The sequence below is a fragment of the Oncorhynchus tshawytscha genome, linkage group LG12 (genome assembly GCF_018296145.1).
Source record: "Oncorhynchus tshawytscha isolate Ot180627B linkage group LG12, Otsh_v2.0, whole genome shotgun sequence".
NCBI lineage: Eukaryota > Metazoa > Chordata > Actinopteri > Salmoniformes > Salmonidae > Oncorhynchus > Oncorhynchus tshawytscha.
Window position 1 is genome coordinate 28,084,788 of NC_056440.1, and position 19,579 is coordinate 28,104,366.

The window sequence follows — 19,579 nt, forward strand, 5'->3', positions numbered from 1 at the left end:
ACTTTTGCATTTGGTTTTTCTGTGAGTGGGAGTGTGTGTTTACAAGTCGTAATGTCTTTGCTAAAGATAGTACACCTATAGTAAAGCATTCACTGTGTTTTACATTTAGGTTTTCTAACAGAGGTTAATGAAAATCACTACACGCCCAAAGTCAGAGTCCCATGACTGTGGTGCCTCTAACCTGAAAATAAAGATGGAGGAGCTAAAAACAGTGTAAACCAATGAGACAGTCTCAGCTCCACTGCCGCCCCTACAGCAGAATGGCTCTATTGGCTGGTTATTTTCACTAGCATGCCAGAGGAAATTGCATCTAGGTGCATAAGTGTGGAGGTACAAGCAATATTTGAATCTATGTTGTGTATAAGTGCCTATCCAAACTTGACCCTTAAGTTAAGGCAAACATGATCATATAAGCATGCCATATATAGAACAGAGCAGGAAGACAATTAACTGTATGTGTCTGTCATGAGTGTGTGTGTGTGGGACCTATGGACTGGCTAAGGAAAAGGAACAGTCAACCACTCATATGGTCTTTGAACCTCTAAGCTCAGCCCTTTGAACAGTGCAGTTGCTCACCTGTCCCGTGCAGCTCTCTGCCCTGCTGCGTCTGGTGGCTCCGTGGCTCCCGGATCTGAGACTTGAGTCTCTTTCGCTCGCTAAGCCTCTCCTTCTCTGTGTCCTGCAGAAACAATACAGTAAATCAGTGATTTTCAATACATAATTGCTTCAATGCAGAAAGAGTCAAGACAAGGGCATTCAGTTCTTCTCACATGCTGTTCCATGCAATATGACATAGATTGGATACAGTCATTCAGTCAGCCCCTGCCCAGCTACAACACTGAGCTGAACCCCAACCATCCCATCCCTCTCAGTGGTCTGATCAGCAAATAAGTCAAACAATCAGGTACACAAAAGTCCTCGGTCTGTAGGGGGAAATCAGAACAATGTGTGTGATGTCCGTGTCAAGCGCTCCTCAAAGAGAGAGGCCATGATGAGGACCAGGCCCTGCCTACCAGCTGAGATAAGATGGCGACAGCCATGCCTCCACCCTGTCCCTGCTCACCCCGGGAGAGACACAGTACACCATAACACGCCCTAAGAGCCAGCCAGGTAAATCAACCAACCCATAATGCTTTGAACCTATATGTTACACCAAGGGAGTTAGTAACTCAGCTGTAACAGCCCAGGACATAGCCTTCTGTTGAGTAATGAATGAAGTGTGCCTGACCTCTCTGACCCCTCAGTCCTCCACCGTGGCCTGCTGTATTACTAACGTCTGGTCCTCAGTACAGGTAGAGAAGTACACTCTGCACAGCCAGTAAAACACACTGGGTCTCATAATCTACAATAATAGAAGAAAGACACACTAGGAGGGAGACGATAGAATAGAGTGCAACGTTTTGGCATATGGAGAGGACATGGGAGATGCAGGGAGGTGGAGACAAAAGGAGAGAGAAGAAGAGAGGGAGACATGTAGAGGCTGCCACTGGTGCCTTACTTTGAGCTACTCCACAGGAAGATCAGCTGTACAGACACCAAGGACAAAACACACACACACACACTTTTCCTCCTGCATAAGCTCACACACTCTCCCTTGTCCAGAATGCTCCAGTGCCCCACAAACCCTTCCACTATAGTGCATCTGTGATATTGTGTGGAAAAGGAACGTATGGTTATATGGAGTTTTCTATACACGCTTCTTTAGAAATGTATAAATAACTTCATAGTAAGTCATTTCTTTTTAACCATAAAGCTATTTGGCATAATAAATTCAGGAATATTAAAACCAGAGCTGTGTCTGGTTCACTGGTCTTTAAAAATGGATATCATGAGAATATATGAAACCCTCACCCCTGTACTCCACACATACAACTATCTGTAAGGTCCCTCAGTCGAGCAGTGAATTTCAAACAGATTCAACCACAAAGACCAGAGAGGTTTTCCAATGCCTCGTAAAGAAGGGCACCTATTGGTAGATGGGTAAAACAAAAAAAGAAGCAGACATTGAATACCCCTTTGAGCATGGTGAACTTATTAATTACACTTTGAATGGTGTATCAATACACCCAGTCACAACAAAGACACAGGCGTCCTTCCTAACTCAGTTGCCGGGGAGGGAGGAAACCGCTCAGGGATTTCACCATGAGACCAATAGTGACTTTAAAACAGTTGCAGAGTTTAATGGCTGTGATAGGAGAAAACTGAGGCTAGATCAATAACATTATAGTTACACCACAATACTAAACTAAATTAGAGTGAAAAGAAGGATCCCTGTACTAGGGTTATGTCACGAATCCCACCGAAGATGGTGCCTCTTCCTGTTTGGGCGGTGCTCGGCAGTCGTCGTTGCCGGCCTACTCGCTGCCACCGATCCCCTTTTCTGTTTCAGTTAGTTTTGTCTGATTAGTTTCACCTGTTTCTTGTTTGGGTTTTGTTTTGGGCTATTTAAACCCGGTAGGCCCGCCGGCTTTTGTGCGGGCGTGTTTTTCTGTTCATGGTGTGTGGATTATTGTGGTTTCCGTTTTTCCGGACAGTTTCGTCCTGTTTGTTGGACTGGGTATTTATGCGCCCTTGTGTGTGGCGTGACCTTTACTCTGTTCTTGGAATAAAGATCCACGTTTTGAACTACCCTGTTCTCTGCGCCTGACTCCTCCACCCACTACTCCTAGAAGCCATTACAGGGTATAAAGGTTTAAACAACATTGTGATCGTTAACATCCAGAAAAAAATCCCTAAACAAATTATTTTTTATTACAAAATTAAAATCCAAGTGCAGTTATCACAAAACTACCACAACTGGCCCTGATCATGATTTTTTATTTTTTACAAATACCTAATGCAACAATGCTGTAATTTTAATAGGAGGAGATATGAATCATTCAAATTACTTGCCATGCATGTCATCTTCGTTAACAGTTGGAAAAATGGCATAGTGAGACACAGCAGTGAAGTCCTGTATGGCAATACTTTGAGAAGTTAAATGAAAAAGGTGATGAAAAGCAAACTTTGCAAGGTGGAATTGAGCTGCTGTGGCAGTACAGGTGTAATGCTGAACAACCTGGTCTCAGAGCATTTTGTATTATTCAGTGTGATATGTTCCATTTTGTATGGTATGTATTAATTTGTGATGTCCATCACCCATTTCGTATGATACTGTATGTTGCGAATTACAATTGGTTATGAATTTACAAAACGTACTGTTACGAATTTGCAAAACGTATGATATTTTACAAATTCTAGCTAAGTGGCTAGTGTTAGCTAGCTGGCTAAAATTAGCTAGGCTAGGGGTTAAGGTTAGGGTTAAGTTTAAGAGTTAGGTTAAAGGGTTAAAGTTAGGGCGGCAGGGTAGCCTAGTGGTTAGAGCGTTGGACTAGTAACCGAGCTGACAAGGTACAAATCAGTCGTTCTGCCCCTGAACAGGCAGTTAATCCACTGTTCCTAGGCCGTCATTGAAAATAAGAATTTGTTCTTAACTGACTTGCCTAGTAAAATAAAGGTAAAAAAAAAAAAAAAAAAAATTAGGGAAAGGGTTAGCTAAAATGCAAAGTAGTTGCAAAGTAGCTAAAAAGTGGTGGTAAGGTTGCTAATTAGCGAAAATGCTAAAGTTGTCTGTGACAAGATTCAAACTCACCACCTTTTGGTTGCTAGACATTCACGTCTCGCATTATACGTTTTTGCTTTAAGTAACCATACCAAACATGAAATATCATACTAATTTCAGTCTCCCGGATTTACGTTTACTGTGTTACCTCTAGTCTATGAGACCAGGACCTGAAAGGGACGACCCAACCTGTTGCTGGCAGCAGTGAGATAAGGGACGGAGTGAGGAAATCACAGCGCTGATTACAGAAATGATTGCAGTTGATATGCAGCCATTGTCAGTAGAGGATGTCGGCTTCAATACCCTATTGGTATATGTAGAACCAGACTACAAGATGCCATGTTGGCCCCGATGGAGAAATTGTACAATGATGGCTCTGTAAGTGCAAGTACAAAGCGCGAGCTCTCAAACACCATACACCATACATCACTGAGCAAATTTCAGGTCTGCTGTGCGCAAACGTTAACATTGTGAAAATTCTGTGCAACTTCCGGTGCGCATTTACTGTGAACACTGAGTCTATCTGCTTTAAGTTACAGTTTTAACAGTGGTCAAGTAGGCTATTTGATCATAATGTAGGCTTTTCAGTGTCCTACCATCAAAAACAATGGAGAAAAATGTATCCCATAACATTTTAACATGGAAATAGTGGTTATATCATTCAGCTTACAGTAGTAGCAGCCAACGTGTGGTGTTCAATGTAGGCCTACATTCCAAACATGCAGGGCTTGATATGTTTATCCACTTGTCCTTCAAGGAGGTGGCTGAAAATGTTTAGTTTGATTCAAGAAACCACATCATTATACAATCATTACAGAGAATCGGACAAATTATGTTACCCTCTGCCTATTGGCTACAGCTTATTCAAGCCTGTCTCAAAATACAACACTGCCCATTTAAGACAAAAAAAAAGGCTCATTACCTAACTCACTTTTCAAAGATGGCTAGAAATGCACTCCCCTATTGCTGATTACAAATGACCTATAACTGGGCTAATAACTCACTAACTAGCAAAGGATATGAACAAATGTAGCTCTTGCTTTGATCTCAAAACAAGCGCATCTACTCATGACCACTCATGCTGTAAACACAGTCCTGTTCAAAGTGAATGGTACAGATACATATGGCAATGGTCTATTTGCATATAGGCCTACTACAGCTCTGATTGGTTATGCCGCACCGGTCTGTGTAGAGTATGGGCATGAGTCGTGCATGTCAATGTGAAAGAATCCTACTCTGATGTGTTCTGCCTACAACAAAATCTCTTGCAGATAGTTTTGCATAGTTTGAATTGAAAGTGGCTAATATTGCGTTGATTCAAACACATTTCCAAACAGTAAACGTTCATAGTGTTAACGGGGAAAACTCTAGAAAGTTGAGTGAAGTTCAATCTAGTGCTTCTCTGCGTGGGCTGATATTTATTCTGCGCGGCGCGCATGCGTGCAGCTTAGAGGGAACATTGCTCACAACCTTCCAATCTCAGGGCGGACACCCTAACCCCCGGGCCACTGAGTTGGTAAACGAATACCCACACTTGTGTTTTAGAGTATGTGAAATTTAAAAAAAATCAAGTATACTTTAAATCTAGTAGAATCAGAGAGTTAGAGGCAAAGCGAGAGGGTTTACTCTGCCCAAAATCTGTCCACGAAAATAAGACCGTTAAGTGAGGAATTGTTGTATGGTGGTCAATGAGAGAGTCAAATTTGGTCAGCAAAAAATGTAATTGCTAATTTGATCGAATAGAAGTTTTGTAATGGTTAGGCTTTTATGAATGCACTGATAAGTGGATGAAAGTGGCAATTTGGCAACTTCGGGAAAAAAAATTCATATGGAAGTTGAGTTGTGCTTGTTGTTCACGCCCGCATCTGCCCTCTCATTGGCTAGAACGGTCCCACCTGTTCTCGCCTCCTCCAGCTTGCCTTCCATCTTCAAGGACATGTATTTCCATTGTTAGAGCAATCACTTGACTATCTTGTCAATATAAAAGAAAATCTATGGCAGAATTCGCTGCACATTATTGAAGAAGAGAATAGTCTTGACACCCATGCGTGTTCGACAACTGCTGATAATCAAAGGAATTTGAACAATATACAATGCCTTCAGAAATGATTCAGACCCCTTGACTTTTCACCAAAAAATGTACGTTACAGCCTTATATTAACATTTATTAAATGAAAAGAATTCAGCAATCTACACACAATAACCCATAATGACAAAGCAAACAGATTTTTAGAAATGTTTGCAAATGTATGACTAATAAAAAAACAAATACCTTATTTACATAAGTATTCAGACCCTTTGTTATGAGACTAGAAATTGAGCTCAGATTCATCCTGTTTCCATTGATCATCCTTGAGATGTTTCTACAACTTGGAATTTACTTGTGGTAAATTAAATTGATTGGACATGATTTGGAAAGGCACACACCTGTCTATTTTAGGTCCCACAGTTGATAGTACATGTCAGAGCAAAACCAAGCCATGACGTCGAAGGAATTGTCCATAGAGCTCTGAGACAGGATTGTGTCAAGGCACAGATCTGGGGAAGGGTACCAAAAAATGTCTGCAGCATTGTAGGCCCCCATCATTCTTAGATGGAAGAAGTTTGGAACCATCAAGACTCTTCCTTGAGATGGCCTTCCGGCCAAACTGATTCATCGGTTGAGAAGGGCCTTGGTCAGGGAGGTGACCAAGAACCCGATGGTCACTCTGACAGAGCTACAGAGTTCTTATGTGGAGATGGGAGAATCTTCCAGAAGGACAACCATCTCTGCAGCACTACACCAGTCAGGCCTTTATGGGAGAGTGGCTAGACGGAAGCCTCCTCAGTAAAAGGCACATGACAGCCCGCTTGGAATTTGCCAAATGGCACCTAAAGGACTGACCATGAGAAACATGATTCTCTGGTCTGATGAAACCAAGATCGAACTCTTTGGCCTGAATGCCAAGCGTCAGGTCTGGAGGAAACCTGGCACCATCCCTACGGTGAAGCATGGTGGCAGCACCATGCTGCGGGGATGTTTTTCAGCGGCAGAGACTAGTCAGGATCGAGGCAAAGATGAACGGAGCAAAGAACAGAGATCTTTGATGAAAACCTGGTCCAGAGCGCTCAAGACCTCTGACTGGGGCAAAGGTTCACCTTCCAATAGGACAACAACCTTAAGCACACAGCCAAGACAATGCAGAAGTGTCTTCGGGACAAGTCTCAATGTCCTTGAGTGGCCCAGCTAGAGCCCTGACTTGAACCCGATCTAACATCTCTGGAGAAACCCGAAAATAGCTGTGCAGCGACGCTCCCCATCCAACCTGACAGAGCTTGAGTGGATCTGCGGAGAAGAATGGGAGAAACTCCCAAAATACAAGTGTGCCACGCTTGTAGTGTCATACCCAAGAAGACTCGATGCTGTAATCGCTACCAAAAGGTGCTTCAACAAAAGCTCTGAGTAAAGGGTCTGAATACTTATAGAAATGTGATATTTCAGTTTGACATGTTTTTATATATTGGCAAACATTTCTAAAAACTTGTTTTTGCAATAAAGGTGCTGGTGGGACATTGGTGCGGTTTTCCCTAATGCGGATTCAATCTTTAAAATGCCCTGAAACTACAATGTCATCATGTTTGTGCCAGAATTACAGCAGAGTGCCACTACTAATACATGTCTACCTAATGTAACGAAGCACACAGAGGTGGTGGTTAGGGAGGGACATGTGAATTACAAGACAGGCCTAGAGCATATTTGACTCAAATCCACCAACCTCTAAACTCATAAAATCTGGGACACACAAACACAGCACATATTTGCTTAATGCCAGTTATCCTGGGGCTGATAAAGCTGTCAGCAGTTTGAGAAGGGTGAAAATTACAGCCTTGTGAAAATAGTTAATCAAATCAGGCTGTGATCAGAGGGAGGTGAGAGTGAACAAAGCCTGGTACCACACAAACTAGGGATGGGCACGGTTATTAGAATATCTGAACGGACTTTAGTATTCCAATACTTTTGTGAGTATTAATTTTTGCAGAAAAAATGTTTAGGCCCATTTTAACACTGAAAAGGCTTTATCTAAATAAAAATATCCATGTTACAGACAAGGATATACCATTTCAAATGATTAATTTATTAAAATCAAAGCGGCAAGGAGACTCTAGGTGTAACAAGTGGAGTGAGTTCCCTAATGCAATGCAAGATGGAATAAAATTGCAGAAACATAAGCGAAAGGAAAAGGAGTAGGCTCAACCAACAGGTAGGCTGTTTAATCTGAATGGGGTTGAGGAGAGAGTGAATCATGTGGCCTCAATTAGCCTAGCTACACCCCACCAGGTGCACATTGTCTTTTTACCCTAGCACTACACGGCTGATTTAAAATAATAAAAGCTTGATGACGAGTTGGCTATTTGGACAGTTTGGAAAACCCTTGATTAGAGGACAGAGTGTCTAGCACACAAACAGAAAGGCTAATCAACAGCCTCTGTGTCATGTGCCACAGTCACCCAGCACCAGCAGACAACACAAACAGAAGCTTTATACTCTGTTTACTGAGGTGGAGCACTGCTCTCAGATCAGCTTAATGACGAGCCAGAACCAGCCTGTGACTGCAGGTCGGAAAAATCTCCCCAAACCAAAATAGGTGATTCAGAGAATATATCAGAGAGAAAATATAGAAGAATGAGAAGTTGCTTTAAAATATTCTCTCCCTCAGGAAGGTTCTTCATTCAAAGAAGCTGAGGGGAGATGTCATTTGAGCTGGAAACACTGCTCCCCCTCTTTCCTCTGCTATCCCTCGCTTTCTTCCACTATCCCCCTCTTTTCTCCCCCTCCCTTCAGCTGCCACGACCAGGAAACAGACAACCAGACAGTGTTGGTTTCACAGCTCCCACTAAACCACAGGGAACATACTTGTCACAGAGACAGACAGAAGGAAACGGAGATAAAATGGTGTGTGAGATAGAAAAAAGAGAGAAAGAGCAGACGATCCAATCCCACGACCTGTCAATCCCAAACAGTCATTAGCAGGCTCTCTTTGGTCTCTGGTGACTGGCCCAGGCAAACAGTGCAGACCTGACAGAGTGGAACCAGAGCAGAGGCAGACCCACTCCAGTGCCCTGGCCTCATCAACTCTGTGGCCTCAGTGTTTGAGCTGGGCTCCTATTTCCTTCTGTGGTGCTCATGGTCTCACCATAAGGGTTCAGGAGGCTGTTTGTTTCGGTCAGGGTTGTATTTGTGAAAAAAACTGCCCCGTAAACACACAAAAATGGCAACTGTCCCCTGGCCTGACCACAGCAAGGCGTGGGCCATCTGAACTCCTCTGAACCCTCAGAGCCACAGAAACAACAATGAGGCGGAGCAGACTGAGGCACGGAGCCGTGTCAGACTACTTCACCATGCAGAGCAGTGGCAGCTCAGCTAAACCAGGGATTACTGCAGCTACCTGGGTTAGAATTGGCTCATTTTCCATGGAAACTGAATCCATCAGTCTGCAGATGAGATCAGAATGTGATGAGGTCAGGCACTCCTCTCCATGCCTGCACATGGCTCGCTGAGAGACAGGGTCCTTTTCCATGACTGCATGGCAAAGCCTGAGGAACCACACACACACACTCGGTCCACCTCCAGTAAGTGAAATACAGTAGCAGGAATTAAGTAGCAATCATTTTTGCATCACACACACACAGCCTGGACAAGAGACAACCCACAGAGAATTTACCCATAAACCTCATTCCCATTTTTCCCTTACCCAGCCCTCATTCAAAGCCCAGTTAAAGCAGTTTCTCCCCTCCTCCATCCATCTCCCTTTGTCTTGCTGTACGCTTTCTCCAGCACATATTCACTCAGTACAGAAGATGTTGGTTGCCATTATACCAGTCATCATAAACTGCTCATCTCAGTTGGTTACAAGTTTATGATCATATCAGATTAGTGAACAAACAAGACTCTGTCCGTCTCTGCCACCTCACCTGATCCATACTGCACACACCTGGCCACGGAGACAGATCTGATGAATAACCATTTGTAAAGTCGCCATTTACTTTAACAATATTGTGCTCAAAATACACACACCTGTATACTATTTTGTATGGATTTCTGAAACCAATAGAAATAAATTATCTGAAAGGACTGCCCAATTATCCTAAAATTAAACCTCAGTTAAACCTCAGGCAGCCAGGTCCTCAGGTCTCAATGCAAAGAGAAACAAGAAACATGGATGAGTTTGTGTTAAGAGAAGTACACAGAAATTGATAAGGAAGAAAAAAAAAGTCTGAAAAAATGACAGGTATTCAGAGGAGTAGACCTAGGTCTGTTAGAGTGGAAGAACTAGAATATGTCATTTACCTTCTTGGCTCTGCTGCCTGTCTGTCACCCTCTCTCACTCTCGTAGTCAGGACGTCCTATACCCTGCCTCAACTCTCAGTCACCACACACACACACTCACCAACAGGCCACTCCCTCCACTTCCCCTCCCTTTCTGTCACCACAGGGCTCCTTCTCAGACCCTCCCTCCCTCCTTCCTTCCTTGTCTATATTCAATTCAATTCAAGGTGCTTTATTGGCATGGGAAACATATGTTAACATTGCCAAAGCAAGTGAAGTAGATAATATACTAAAGTGAAATAAACAAAAATGAACAATAAACATTACACTCACAGAAATTACAAAAGAAAAAGACATTTCAAATGTCACATTACGTATATATACAGTGTTGTAACGATGTGCAAATGGTTGAAGTACAAAGGGGAAAATAAATAACAAATATGGGTTGTATTTACAGTGGTGTTTGTTCTTCACTGGTTGCCCATTTCTTGTGGCAACAGGTCACAAATCTTGCTGCTGTGATGGCACACTGTGGAATTTCACCCAGTAGATATGGGAGTTTATCAAAATCGGGATTGTTTTCAAAGTCTTTGTGGATCTGTGTAATCTAAGGCAAATATGTATCTCTAATATGGTCTTACATTTGGGAGGAAGTTAGGAAGTGCAGCTCAGTTTCCACCTCATTTTGTGAGCAGTGAGCACATAGCCTGTCTTCTCTTGAGAGCCAGGTCTGCCTACAGCGACCTTTCTCGATAGCAAGGCTATGCTCACTGAGTCTGTACATAGTCAAAGCTTTCCTTAATTTTGTGTCAGTCACAGTGGTCAGGTATTCTGCCACTGTGTACTCTCTGTTTAGGGCAAAATAGCATTCTAGTTTGCTCTGTTGTTTTGTTAATTACTTGACACATTGGAAATAATAATCTTTCTGTTTTCTCATGATTTGGTTGGGTCTAATTGGGTTTCTGTACTGGGGCTCTGTTTGTGTTTATGAAAAGAGCCCCAGGACCAGCTGGTTTAGGGGACTCTTCTCCAGGTTTATCTCTCTGTAGGTGATAGCTTTGTTATGGAAGGTTTGGGAATCACTTCCATTTAGGTGGTTGTAGAATTTAGCGGCTCTTTTCTGGATTTTGATCATTAGCGGGTATTGGACTAATTCTGCTCTGCATGCATTATTTGGTGTTATACGTTGTACACAGAGGATATGTTTGCAGAATTTTTGCAGAAATAGCTAAATGTATTTAAAATCGACAATTCTGTGAACTGTCTTGTGCAAATTTTAAATTGAAACAATACCGGTTAGCAAAGGTGTCCTCTACCTAGAGATGACGTGCAGGAGCTTGCAGGGATTTGTAGTCTTGCATGATTTCTACTTTGATGTGAATGATAATTTTAGAATCAGAGTAAATCGAGGCAAATATATTGCTAAAAGTCACTTTGTCTGAGAGAGAATAACATGGTAATCAAAACGTCACGGCAAGGTAAACCTACACGAAACACATCCCTTATTTTAAGTGCATCTAAAATTACCTATGGGAAAAATGAAATGGTGGAAAACTGATTGGAACCATTTCCCTGTTTGACCTCTAGGTTTTATGGGTATTATGACACCTTCACTTTGGGGGCTCTATACAAGTTAGCAGGTCGCCTGGTTGAAAATTTACATTTGACACACTTTTTTTTTTGTTTCTACCAAATTATGCTCCATTGTTTTTGCAAGTACAGAGTCTGCCTTAATTGGCATGTTACTTCAGACTGAATAGAAAATTTGAATTTAACCGCTGCACTTAGAATTCAGACTACATTAAACAAATACATATTATTTTTGTCCCACAAAAGTTATTTCTTCAAGCCAAAATTCCTTCACCCATACAGTAATTACAGTTTAGAGCTGCAACGTGTACAAAATGCACTTTCCTTACTGGCCAGAAGGAAACTTTTACCTCAGCCATCCCCTCTCAATTTAAGCATGTTCATTATAAACATAGTAATCAATAACCACTAGCAGGCCCACTGGTGTCTGGCAAAAAAAACAGCATGCAGCAACAGCTCTGATAAATACACAAAAACTCCCACCACAGTTAGACATGTGTATACCTATTTCTCATTTGAATGTAAGATAGAAGAGATATACTGCATTGATTTGACATGCACGTAGTATGGTGAATCCAGATGAAAGCTATGATCCCTTATTGATGTCACTTGTTAAATCCACTGTAGATTAAGGGGAGGAGCCAGGTTAAAGAAGGATTTATAAGCCTTGAGACAATTGAGAATGTTTGCCATTCAGAGGGTGAATGGGCAAGACAAAAGATTTAAGTGCCTTTGAACAGGGTATGGTAGTAGGTGCCAGGTGCACTGGTGTGCGTGTGTCAAGAACTGCAAAGCTGCTGGGTTTCTCACGCTCAACAGTTTCCCGTGTGTATTAAGAATGTTCCACCACCCAAAGGACTTCCAGACAACTTGACCCAACTGTGAGAAGCATTGGAGTCAACATGGGCCAGCATCCCTGTGGAATGCTTTTGACACCTTGGATAGTCTATGCCCTGATTAATTGAGGCTCTTCTCAGGGCAAAAGAGGGTGCAACTCAATATTAGGAAGGTGTTCCTAATATTTTGTACACTCGGTGTATGTGTCAGCAGCTGCTTGCTACACTCAGTTGTCTGTAGTTGGCTGCCATAGACCTCTACTCCCTGTGTGTGTGCACACACGTGTCTCAACTATAGGCCATTATCTGGGGCCTCCATCTGCCCCAGGACAATCAAGCGTAGCTCAAAGAGATCCGCTCCTGTGATGTGTGGAAGGAGCCCTGCTGCTGGTGGCTGCGGTTGTTGTTGTTGGCCACGGCCCCATTACAGAGGGAGCAGACTGACTGAAGACAGACTGCTGGAGCACAGCTGGTGGGCTGGTGGTGTCCGTCTGCCCCCATTACCTCACCAATGTGTTGGAGGAAACACCGTGCACCTGGCGACCTGGTTAGCGTGCACTGTGCCTGGGCCCGCCACAGGAGCCGCTAGTGCGCGAGTATACACAGGAGTCGCTAGTACACACTGAGCTCAGACATTGGCTCAAATATACAATGCATATGGGACACACTGGTCACTTTAATAATGTTTAAACACTTTGCATTACTCATCTCATATGTATATACTGTATTCTATCCTATTCTACTGTATCTTAGTCTATGCTGCTTTAACAATGCTCTTCCAAATATTTATATATTCTTAATTCCATTCCTTTACCTTAGATTGTGTGTATTGTTAGATATAACTGCACTGTTGGAGCTAGAAACACAAGCATTTCGCTACACACGCAATAACATCTGCTAAACACGTGTATGTGACAAATAAAATTGTATTTGATCAACTACAGACACAGTCAAGAACAAGAACAGGCACATACATAGTATTGCATACAACCTTTATAGAAGGTGCCAGCCACTAATTCTCATCTGCTAGATGTGTGGGCTGAACTATTCCCTCCAGCCTCTTACAATTGCATAGTTTAACACAATACTAAAGTCAGTATTTGGTGCCAACATCTATGACAAACAAAACCAGATTAAGGAAATACAGTTTACGAAGAAACAAAAGGTGACCTAAGCCATTAACTGACCTAAAAGCAACCAAGACAGGACTTCTAATTAAGATCACTTTATTGGTCAAATGCCCACAAGGTCCAACCGAAATTTGACTTCCGCTCTTAACCCAACACCTCCGAAAGACATATACTGTTTTTTTAACGGAGAAGTGCAGGGGGGCTGCCACACTGGGATGGGGGAGCTGTTGTGGGGGGTTAAGTGCCTTGCTCAATGGCACAATGGCATCTAGGATTTGATAGCAGCAAAAACCCTCCTGTTGCCTGCTCACTTCCTAACAGATCTTTCCCAATGGACCCAGGATTCGAACCGGCAACCCTTCGTTGCTGGCTCACCTATCTTACCGATAGATTACCTGCCGCTGCAGATACTAGAGCGTTAAGCATTGTTCTGTCATAGTAACTCCGGCTGAGCATGTAGCCTAAACCCCATCACCAACACAATTTCTACAGGAATGACAGCATACAATAAGAACAAACTGTTTCCCCAATAGGGATGCTGTCTTTTGAAGTGCGGGGTGAGTGCAGACAAACTGATCAAGCAACAATAAGATTAGCATCTGGCCCCAGGCGAGCTGCTCTTAGAGACTATGTTGTTGTTTAACAGAGATGTCTCTAAGCATTATCAACACATTAAGCTCATCAGGCAACCTGCAATGCTTTCACAGGATAAAATATAGGATTTCATCTTGAAGTATTACGGTTGTGAATACAGTAGTTCACTTCACTGACCACAAGGGGGGCTCTCCTGACCACATTTTTAAAGGGCTTCTGAAAGAAGAGAGAAAGCAAGAGAGGAGGAGGAGGTTGAATGGGAGAGAGACTACATTGCTTTTCTCTTCCATTCTCCGACACAGCCAGAAACAGACAAACACACACACAGCTCTGGTTGCCACACATAATCAAACGTTTTAATTTCCCTTCAGTGTGACTGACATAAGTGTGTGGAGAGTGACAGCCTGGGTAAATAGTAGTGTGTAAAATGACATGGAGTTCATATGACCAAGGAATTACTGTCTTCACTAAACACCAGAGCACATTTCCTCTCTGTCTCGGTGTCTACAAGGCCAGGAATGAATGGGGTTTAAAGAATGAAAATACATTCCTTGTGTCGCTATACTTTTCATACATTCCTTGTGTCGCTATACATTCCCTCGCTATACTTTTCTTCTCTCCACCTCCCTCGCTGTACTTTTACTGCTCCCCCACCTCCCTCGCTGTATTTTACTGCTCCCCCAACTCCCTCGCTGTACTTTGCCCCCCCACCTCCCTCTCTGTAATCGCCCTCCCCCACCTCCTCGCTGTACTTTTCTTCTCCCCCACCTCCCTCACTGTAATACTCCCCCACCTCCCTTTTACTTTTCCTCCCCCACCTCCCTCGCTGTACTTTTACTACCTACCTCCCTCCCCTTCCTTCCCCCCTTGCTGTACTTTGCCTACTCCCCACCTCCCTCTCTGTAATACCTCCCCCCACTGTACTTTTTCACCCACCTCCCTCGCTGTACTTTTACTTCCCCCAACTCCCTCGCTGTATTTTTGCTCCCCCACCCCCCCACTGCTCCCCCCTCCCTCTGTAATCCCCCATCCCTGCTCCCCTACCTCCCCACTCTCCCCCACTTCCCTTGCTGTACTTTGCCCTCCACTACCTCCCCTATATTTTACCTCCTCGCTGTACTTTCACCCCTGTAATCATCCCTGCTCCCCAACCTCCCTCGCTGTACTTTTCCTACCTCCCCCACCTCCCCAACCCCCTCGCTGTACTTTTTTCCCCCACCTCCCCCACCTCCCCTCGCTGTACTTTTCCTACTCCCCCACCTCCCCCCTCACTTTACTTTTCCTGTACTTTTCCTACTCCCCCACCTCCCTCGCTGTACTCCTCTACCTCCCTCGCTGTACATTTCCAGCTCCCACACTCCCTCGCTGTACTTTTCCTACTCCCCCAACTCCCCTCTGTAATCAACTCCCCCTCTCTTTAATCACCTGTGCTTTTCCTACCCCCCTCTGTACTTTTTTACTCCCCCACCTCCCCAACCTCCCCCCTCGCTGTACTTTTACTGCTCCCCCAACTCCCTCTCTGTAATCACCCCTCCCTCGCTGTAATCACTTTCCCCCACCTCCCTCGCCCCCACCCCCCCTCGCTGCTGCCCCCACCTCCCTCGCTGTACCTACTCCCTCACCCCCACCTCCCTCGCTGTACTTTTCTGCCTACCCCCACCTCCCTCGCTGTACTTTTACTGCTCCCCCAACTCCCTCTCTGTAATCACCCCTGCTCCCCCACCTCTCTCGCTGTACTTTAATCATCCCCTGCTCCCCCACCTCCCTCGCTGTACTTTTACTGCTCTCCCCCCCTCCCTCGCTGTACTTTTACTCCCCTGCTCCCACCTCCCTCGCTGTACTTTCCCTACTCCCTCACCTCCCTCACTGTATTTTCCCCCTGCTCCCCCACCTCCCTCGCTGTCCCCCAACTCTTTACTGCTCCCCCACCCCCGCTGTAATCACCCCCTCCCCCACCTCCCTCGCTGCTTTACTTTCCTTGCTCTCCCACCTCCCTCGCTGTACTTTTTCACCCATCTACTTTCCCCCCCACCTCCCCACTGTATTTTCCCTGTCCTCGCTTCTTTGCTTGCCCCCACCTCCCTCGCTGTCCTCTTCCCTGCTGTACTTTATCCTCCATCTCCCGCTGTCCTTTCTGCTTACTCCCTTTCCTTTCTGCGCCTCCATCTCCGCGCTGTACTTTTCCCCCCTCCTGCATCTCTGTACTCACCCCTGCTCTACCACCTCCCTCTCTTTCTCCCCCATCTCTGTACTCACCCCTGTTCCCAGGCTGCTTTGGAGCTCCAGGCCCTCAGACTCCAGACATCGGCCGGTGGTCCTCCCTTTCTCCCATGTACCTGAAACACACACTACAAGCAACTGGTTACACACAACACACACACCTCAGCTATAGCCATAAAACTTGAGCACAGAGTGAGACAAGGAGGCCTGTGTGGTTACACTGGTGATGACTGAGTATTGATAAGGGGGAAGAGGATCCAAACCTATCAAATATTCTCATCAGGCAGCAGGGGAGCGCTGTGTACCTGCCCCCTGGAGGAAGGGTGTGTATGCTAGGGGCCTCATACAGACCAGATAGAAGCAAGGAATGGCAGGAATGGACTGCAAACTGCACCACCATCACAGGTAGGATCTGCGCCGCTGCCCATGAGTGCTGTACAGATTCACACATGTCAGAGGTAGAGAAGCGCTGCCTCACCCCTGAAACTGGGTCCCACCTAGAACACCAGGGATCTGTCCAGGATCTACATGCGGTGCGCTTTCTACCTCCACTTCTTCCTCTGTACTCACCCTGCTGCTCCTCGTCTCGGAGGCGGCGGATGGCAGCTCTGATCAGTTTCCTCTCCTCATACTCATTGGCACCGCGCAGCTGACAAACAGGACAGCCAATACAACACAGGGACAGTGATGCTCAGAACCATTCATGACAAATTCAGAAGGACATATAGAGCTGCAGAAACAGATGAGAAAAACAGGCTAACCATCTAGTCACTAGTCTAGGAAAGTGTGTGTCTATGGAGGCTCGTCTACGGCCTACGGGAGGTTCGTTTACGGCCTACGGGAGGTTCGTCTATGGCCTACGGGAGGTTCGTCTATGGCCTATGGAGGCTTGTGAAATATTAGTATTGATGATGTCTAACAGTAAATTCACAAGTAGTGTGTGTGGTGCACATCCACACCCTCACCAGTCCAGTCAGCTCCTCAATGTCCTGGATGGCTTGTAGTTTCACAGAGAGCACGTCTAGGGAGCCCCCCAATTCTGACCTGAGATACAGAAACACATGCTGACACATCAGAGTGCTGCTTATATGATAGTTGGTGATGTTTGAACCTGCACATATTAGGGTTGCCCGAGGGGCAGTGTAATCCACATTGGGAGACATCATACAGTGTTGTGGACCTCACTGCTCCACTCGGAACTATAGCGTGTGACGGGCAGGCGGTGGAGTAACCCAAGATGCCAGACAGTTTTTCTTGGATGGGAAAAAATGTCATGCTTCAGAAAAAGAGATTCCCCAGCATGAGAAACACGTAAAGGAGAGAAGCACACAGCCTGGGCAAAGACTTCTTCTTCCTCCTCTCCATCCTTGTATATCTATCTGCCTCTCTTTCCCTCTCGCCTCGCCTTATTGGGATTGGAGGAAGTGTGGAAGTTGGAAGAGAATATATATTTTACATTCCTTGAGCGAGTAGCAAAGAATAACGTTGCTTTCAGAAGGCTTTTGTTTGTGTGCGCGCCCGTGCCTGCACACGTGGTTTATACACATATTCCACCAGCTTTAAAGGGGCATGTCCTGTTATTTTTGTTACCCAAGTAATCCAACTACCACAGCAAATATAACTAATTTAACAGTCATTGTTCCTAATGTGATCCAGTAGGAGTAGAGATGTAGGAGCTTAGGGCCATTGTCCTCATGTTGGGGATCTGGGAGGTCTGAAGTGCAGCCCAGAACAGGAGTCAGCTAGGAGCAGCGGTCTGCAGGAGCCCTGGCGGTTTGCAGGAGCCCTGGCGGTCTGCAGGAGCCCTGGCTGGCTGCAGGAGCCCTGGCTGGCTGCAGTAAAGCTGCTGTAGTAAAGCCAGCAATTAATTAGCAGAGAGGAGGAGTAAGCCGCCCACAGGGCTGGGCCTAGACGCTCCAGCCTCAACTCACTCACTACCATTACTGCCCAAAGAAAACAAATAAAAACTACAATGATGATGATGGGCACACAAAATGATGTTCGCCTGTTAACCTTGTTCCTAATTGGATTCTAATAAATACAAACTGGTGTAATAAACAGACAGTTAGCGGAGGTGGCGCTAAGGCAAAGTCATCTGTTTTCGTCCGTCTGCGTGGCATGACGGGTACTGGCGGTTGCAAATCATTGAACCAGTAAATACTAAAGCCTGCTGTAACGGGTCAATAATGAATAATGAAATACAAATAAATAAAATGAACGCAAATGACTGCATTGACGTCTTTATCTCCAGGATATGGCTTCCAGCTGCCTAATAAAATGGGTGTGCTTTCGTCTGTAGGCTATGCCAGCGATACTGTTAGGGATATCTAATTACAAATGTATGAGAATACATAAATGTTATGCCTACACAGGTGCGTATTCGCATAACGAAAAATATAAAATTTGTTCTTCCACCTCCCGTCTCTACTATGGTTTTTCCGATCTGCAGTGTCGTGGCCCAAATTCCCAGAAGGCCTCCCTGGAGAATTATTTATTATTTATTTAACCTTAATTTAACTAGGCAAGTCAGTTAAGAACAAATTCTTATTTTCAATGATGGTCTAGAAAGTGTGGGTTAACTGCCTTGTTCAGGGGCAGAACAACAGATTTTTACCTTGTCAGCTCAGGGATTCGATCTTGCAACCTTTCGGGTAGAAGTCCAACGCTCTAACCACTAGGCTACCTGCCGCCCCAGAAGCAGATGGAATGCTTTATATGGGTTTGTGTGTTTGTTGTCTCAGTCTCCAGGCAGCTCACCTGGACTGGTACAATCTGTAATAGGTAAGGGGTCTGTCTGTATGTGTGTGTGTTTGTTTATATTCAGATTCAGGAGGCTCACCTGTGTGTGAGTTGGTTCTCTTTGTTGTCGTTCTGGCTGAGATTTGTTGGCCGGAAGCGTTTTCTGGCCAGAGCTGCCTCCATGTCCTCCATCTCCCTCCTCCTCAGCTCTCTGATGGCTGAACGGATCAGCCGTCTCTTATCCAGATCCATCGTCCCATGCAGCTACCCACACACACACACACACACACACAGGGAAAGAGTGGGAGGGTCAGCAATGGAGAGCACATTGGAACACACATCTAAGAGACCTGCCAAGACACTCAACCTCTTCCACCACCATTTAAGAACACCCACACAAAACACAAATGTTTGTAACAGACAACATAAAAACAGAGGGTCATGCTCCATTTTCAGAGTGGTAATTAGCCAGTCTGGCTGTGCTGTGCTGCTGGAGCCTTTTGGCCTTCCTCTGCCCTGTAAAGTCAAACAACTGTGGCAGTGCAGTCAAAGCACCTCTGGA

The 19,579-nt window shown here is 44.9% G+C and overlaps 1 protein-coding gene across 1 annotated transcript in view; it reads right to left on the reverse strand.

Annotated features, from left to right (window-relative positions):
- The window catches only part of LOC112262858 (smoothelin), a 48,651-nt gene extending 29,382 nt beyond the window's left edge, over positions 1–19,269 (reverse strand). Inside the window, exons 1-5 of the mRNA XM_042331093.1 lie at positions 19,118–19,269; positions 17,244–17,322; positions 16,849–16,927; positions 16,315–16,394; positions 577–679 (exon numbers count right to left, since the gene is read on the reverse strand). Of these exons, the coding sequence (XP_042187027.1) occupies positions 577–679; positions 16,315–16,394; positions 16,849–16,927; positions 17,244–17,322; positions 19,118–19,269 (493 nt within the window). The remainder of the gene's footprint in view (positions 1–576; positions 680–16,314; positions 16,395–16,848; positions 16,928–17,243; positions 17,323–19,117) is intronic.
- Between the last annotated feature and the right edge of the window lie 310 nt (positions 19,270–19,579).